We start from the raw sequence: 5,313 nt of genomic DNA, 5'->3' as shown, positions 1-5,313 counted from the left end.
GATCATAGCACTGCCCCCACAGGCTTGGACAGTAGGCAACACTTCACCTGCCTCTCTTCTTACCCTGATGCTCCCATCACTCTGGAACAGGGTCAGTCTGGACTCATCAGACCACATGACCTTCTGCCATTGCTCCAGAGTCCAATCTTTATGCTCCCGAGCAAACTGAAGCCTTTTTTTTCAGTTAGCCTCACTGATTAGTGGTTTTCTTAAGGCTACACAGCTGTTCAGTCTCAGTCCCTTGAGTTCCTTCACATTGTGTGTGGAAATGCTCTTACTTTCACTATTAAACATAACCCCGAGTTCTATTGTTGTTTTTCTTTGATTTGATTTCACCAAACGTTTAAGTGATCGCCGATCACGATCATTCAGGATTTTTTTCCGGCCACATTTCTTCCTCGAAGACGACGGGTCCCCACTGTCCTTCCAGTTTTCAACAATGTGTTGGACAGTTCTTAGCCCAATTTTAGTAGTTTCTGCAGTCTCCTTAGATGTTTTCTCCACATGTCTGTTTGTTCTCAGAGTCATAAAGCTTCCTGGAGAACATAATATCAGCCTAGAGCTGGTTGCACTAATCTGGAATTTTTTTTGCCACAAGTTTTTAGTAACATCTTGTTTTAAAACCAAAGTTGTCGCAAATCTTTGACTTTGTTTTGATTTTGACCACAACTACCCAACTTGCAAAGTTGTATGTAGAAATGGAATTGCCCAGTCTGCCCCTGCTGCAAACAGAACCTTAAACACATCGGAGTGAATATATCACCAACAGTCTGTTGTTGAACTGATGAGGGCAAATGGAAAAAAATTAGCTTATTACGGAATTCTAAACTGAGTTACTCATCAGTAAAAATGCATTTCCTACATCCACAGTAACTCAGTCCAATTGCATGAAATCTAGAATAGAGTATTGAGAATTGAAATGAATAAAACAACAAAATCTTACCTTTTCTTCTTAGCTGGCCTCAAATTTTCTCTGCTAAATGGGGATTATGAGAATCTATAACCCCTGAGCTCATTACTGACCTGCAGTGCTAACCATGTACTTCCACTTCACCACATAGGTGTCACCCTCGTGAAACTGGCCAATGCTCTGTTGGGGCAAACGGCTGTAGTCAAACTCCAGGATATGCCACACCTCCACTGCCACAGTGCTAATCTCGTAGCTCTGCCATTCCTCTGCCTCCACCAAGCCGTAGCCCCGTCCCACATTGAACCCGTCTAAAGTGGTGCAGATTGGAGCTTGATGTAGGGGCAGCATCAAGGAAGTGTTGTAGGCACGTGGCTGATCAGAGATGGGATGCTCCTGAGAGGAGGATTGAAGCAGGACACAAAAATATGTTTCCTGAAACTGAGTACACTAATGACACTGATAACAGAAATATAAATTTTATGTGATTAAAGGATTATGAACAATTAATATCCAACTTGTTGTAGATACTGTCTTGAACAACTTCAGTTTGGAGAAAGTTTGTCTAACAAGACTTACAAGCTAATAAATAATCTGAAGTTTAAAAGTGGCAACTGTCCACTTTGGTCTTGGCTACATTCAGTCTCAAAAATGTCTTACTCGTTTATGGAAAGGTTATTTAATAAACCTCTACATCAGTGTTAGTTTTACATTTCATGGTTATTTACACAGTAGCTAGCTGTAAGACTTCCGTTTTTGCCTTTTAAAACAACTTATTACAATTACTTCACCAGAAAGACTAAAATTCCTGTCAAAAGAGCACTCAGGCTCTGGAAGTGCTACAGCTCTGCACTGGTGCTGCTAGTTGCACTTAAAAAAAAATTCATAGAATTTAATGTAAATAACTAATGTGAAAGGGATGGCAGTATAAAGGTTTATGAAATGGGTTTCGCACGAACCATTATGAAGTTCTGCAGATTAGAGCTGTTTATTGCAGCAATCCACTTTGTGATAACCCCATTCGAACCTTTGGCTCATTTGATAATATCTTCAACTTCTCTAAATCTGGATCGTTCAAGGAGCCGTCTACACCAAGTAAGAAATTAATGGTTATCAACCTTTCCACAGAACCCTTCTTCAAGCTGCTGAACTATCGCTTTAACATTACCCTGTGATCAGTGATGTGATCGTTAGTTGTTGTGGGATTGGGTGTTTTCCTGGAGTCACTCCAGTCCTGGAACTTCTCTTTGAACAAAGTGGTCTCGTTGTGTTGAGTGAGTCTGCCAAACACTGCCCAGTCAGGTCGGCCCTGGCCTTTTCTACACATGGAAACAAATGTTAAATTACTCAAGATACACCAATATATTTATTATAATCAACATTTTTGCTTTCACAGGACTTGGGGAAGGTGAGAGGATTATGAGTAAGAACATCCAATGAATGGTCTTCTAAATCTTGGTTCCATACTTTGGTATGAGTGAGTTGCACTCTCCTGGGTCCAGTGGGTTGATGTCACAGTTTGTATAATCGAAGGTACCGTTCCACAGGTGCTTAGCCAACTGGAAAGCCACCTTCCTTTGTGCCAAAGTCACTTCCTTTCCATGCCAAATGTACATTTCACTGCCAAAGTCAAACACCAAAACCTGCACACAAGGACAGAGGGGTTCTCTCAATAGTCTGTGTTGTTTGTCATCACCCCAAAAAATCAGACACACAGTGTTGTAGTTATAATCATTTACTTTGGCACTGTGAATAATTTATTTACTAATTTTAGAGACATGCCAAAAAAGAAAGTCCTACTATCCAACCTCTGTTGGGTTGAGCAGGCAACAACGAGGCATTCGGGCCCAAAAATCATCATCTGGGACCAACTTGTCATCCATCAACCGGTAAATGCAGTTTGTCTCCACAATGGCGCCCTCATATAACTCGTCTTCATCTGGTGTTCCTGCAGCTACATAAAAAAGCAAAGGCTTTAGCTTGCATGGTGTTGTTAATGGGAGTCTCCTCAGGACAGTCAGGACAGTAATTTCTATTCTCACACTGGTAATCCGACTGCCCCCCAAGAATCTTCCAGAACTCCTTGATAGCGTGGCTTTGAGCACTGATGCTCTCCTCAATGACCTGGATGTAGCTAGCTCGACAACCCAGATCCCTCTTGCTCTGAATGAAATTGGCCAACTCTGAAGCCTGAAGAGAAAACAAAGTGAATAATAATAACAAATAATTAAATGGCCTAGTGAGGTCTTGTGAGATGTGTTAGCATTCAAAGAACACCATATTGCCAAAAGTATTTACTCGCCCATCCAAAACATTTAACCCAGGTGGTCCAATCACTTGGCCACGGCCACAGGTGTATATCATTAGGGACCTCGGCATGCAGACTGATTCTACAAACATTTGTGAAAGAATGGGTCGCTCTCAGGAGCTCAGTGAAGTCCAGCGAGGTACCATGGTAGGAAGCCATCTGTGCAATAAGTCCAGTCGTGAAATTTTCTTGCAACTAAATTTCCACAGTCAACTGTTAGTGGTGTTATAACAAAGTGGAAGTGTTTGTTTATGACAACAACTCAGCCACGCAGAGGTCGGCCACGTAAAACCAGAGCAGGCTCAGAGGATGCTGAGGCACATAGTGCACAGAAGTCACCAACGTTCTGCAGACTCAATACCCACAGAACCTCCAAACTTCATGTGGCCTTCAGATTAGCTCAGGAACAGTGCATAGAGAGCTTCATGGAATGCTTTTCCATGGTCGAGCAGCTGCATCCAAGCCTTACATCACAGAGTGCAATGCAAAGTGTAATTATGGATCTGATCAGCTGGTCTCTAAACGCAATTGATCAAATTTTCTCAATGGGTAGACAGGGAGAAGGAGAACCCACCTACCCAGATGGAACATTTTTTTGCTGGATACACAATGGATTCCTGGAGGAAATGAAATATTGTTTGTCTGACAATTTTTGTCTTTGGAAGATCTTTACTTTTTTGGATTTCTGCTGTTTGAATTAGGCAGTTACCTGACTTATCGTCAAATTCGTTTGATGGGTTCGGCAATCTACACTCAGACTGTGTGGTTACGGGAGCTGAATCGCAAGTTGGATGTAATCCTTTTACAGGACCGCAGACTGAATTGCGATTCTGGGACTCAGGAATAAAATGGGTTACATCTTGGAGAAAGTTGCTCGCTCGAATCAGGCGGAATGGACCTGGAATTTGGCTGTTTGGATTCGCCATTGAGAAGTATCAGCAAGACTTTCCAAGGCAGACGGAAAACAAGTCTGCCTGAACCAAAACAATTATTGTTATGTGAATCTGGCTCCCCTGACGCCGGCCTTGGCCAGCTATTTTCAATTTCTCCCTGGATTTTATGTAAACAAGATGTTCTGGTCCCTCCCTTGCCTAAGGACATCTGTGGATCTGCTCTGGGCTGGCTGATAAACATTCCATTATTATCAAAGACAATGGCCTCTGTGACGTGATTCATGGACCTCTCTACAAATACACACACACGCACACATACAACGTGCACCACATCGTCTTCCACTGCCTCTACACACACACACTTTCCGCTGTTTCAGAGTTATCTCTGTTATCCCACTCTCACTCCACTCCCTTAGTTAGTAATTCTTATGTTGGCTGTTTAGCGGGCCTTTTGGTACTATTAGTCATGTTGTACCCTTAGCTTAGCATTGTCATGTTTCAGTTTATGTTAGCTTATTTAGCCTTCCTGTACATTTAGTTTAGTTTATCTTAGCTCATATTTTGACTGTCTTAGCCTAATTGTTGCCAAGTTCAGCTTCAACTTTACCATGATTTTATTTAGAGTATTTTAGCTACTATTTTGACTGTTTTAGCTCATGTTTAGTTTCATGATTTCATTTAGATTATACATGATTGATCTATATATGATTATGTTGTTTCTATGATGTTTTCTGTATTTGATTATGTACCTGATTGTTGTTTATTGGATTCTGTTGTTGTTTTTGTTGTAAAGCACTTTGGATCGCCTTGCTGCTGAAATGTGCTATATAAATAAATTTTACTTCACTTCACTATCTGGAACAGTATTTGTGGGCATTTCTCATGTCAATCTCAATGTATTCACTGGCACTCTCTCTTATTTTTCTGTGTTGCTCCCTCCCTCCTTTTTTCCCTCCTAATTAGCATAATTAAATTAACTGAAACTTTAGTTGAATTAGCTTAGCAAAGATATAGTTTATCTTAGTCCATTCTGCTGAGCTTCTTAATTCCATCCATCTATCCATCCATCCATCCTCTTCCTCTTATCCGGGGTCGGGTCGCGGGGGTAGCAGCCTAAGCAGGGAGACCCAGACTTCCCTCTCCCCAGCCACTTGGGCCAGCTCCTCCGGGGGAATCCCAAGGCGTTCCCAGGCCAGCCGAGAAAC

At 41.8% G+C, this 5,313-nt stretch overlaps 1 protein-coding gene across 16 annotated transcripts in view; it reads right to left on the bottom strand.

Annotated features, from left to right (window-relative positions):
- Positions 1–5,313, bottom strand: part of svila (supervillin a) — an 83,891-nt gene that overhangs the window by 12,687 nt on the left and 65,891 nt on the right. For all 16 annotated transcript variants that reach the window (XM_037973221.1, XM_037973222.1, XM_025002588.2 and 13 more), the window contains 5 exons: positions 2,950–3,097; positions 2,716–2,861; positions 2,375–2,550; positions 2,076–2,226; positions 1,024–1,303 (listed from right to left, as the gene is read on the bottom strand). In XM_037973221.1, the coding sequence (XP_037829149.1) occupies positions 1,024–1,303; positions 2,076–2,226; positions 2,375–2,550; positions 2,716–2,861; positions 2,950–3,097 (901 nt within the window). The remainder of the gene's footprint in view (positions 1–1,023; positions 1,304–2,075; positions 2,227–2,374; positions 2,551–2,715; positions 2,862–2,949; positions 3,098–5,313) is intronic.

Source organism: Kryptolebias marmoratus, linkage group LG21, assembly GCF_001649575.2.
Source record: "Kryptolebias marmoratus isolate JLee-2015 linkage group LG21, ASM164957v2, whole genome shotgun sequence".
In the NCBI taxonomy this organism is placed as follows: domain Eukaryota; kingdom Metazoa; phylum Chordata; class Actinopteri; order Cyprinodontiformes; family Rivulidae; genus Kryptolebias; species Kryptolebias marmoratus.
This window is presented reverse-complemented; position numbering and strand designations above follow the sequence as displayed.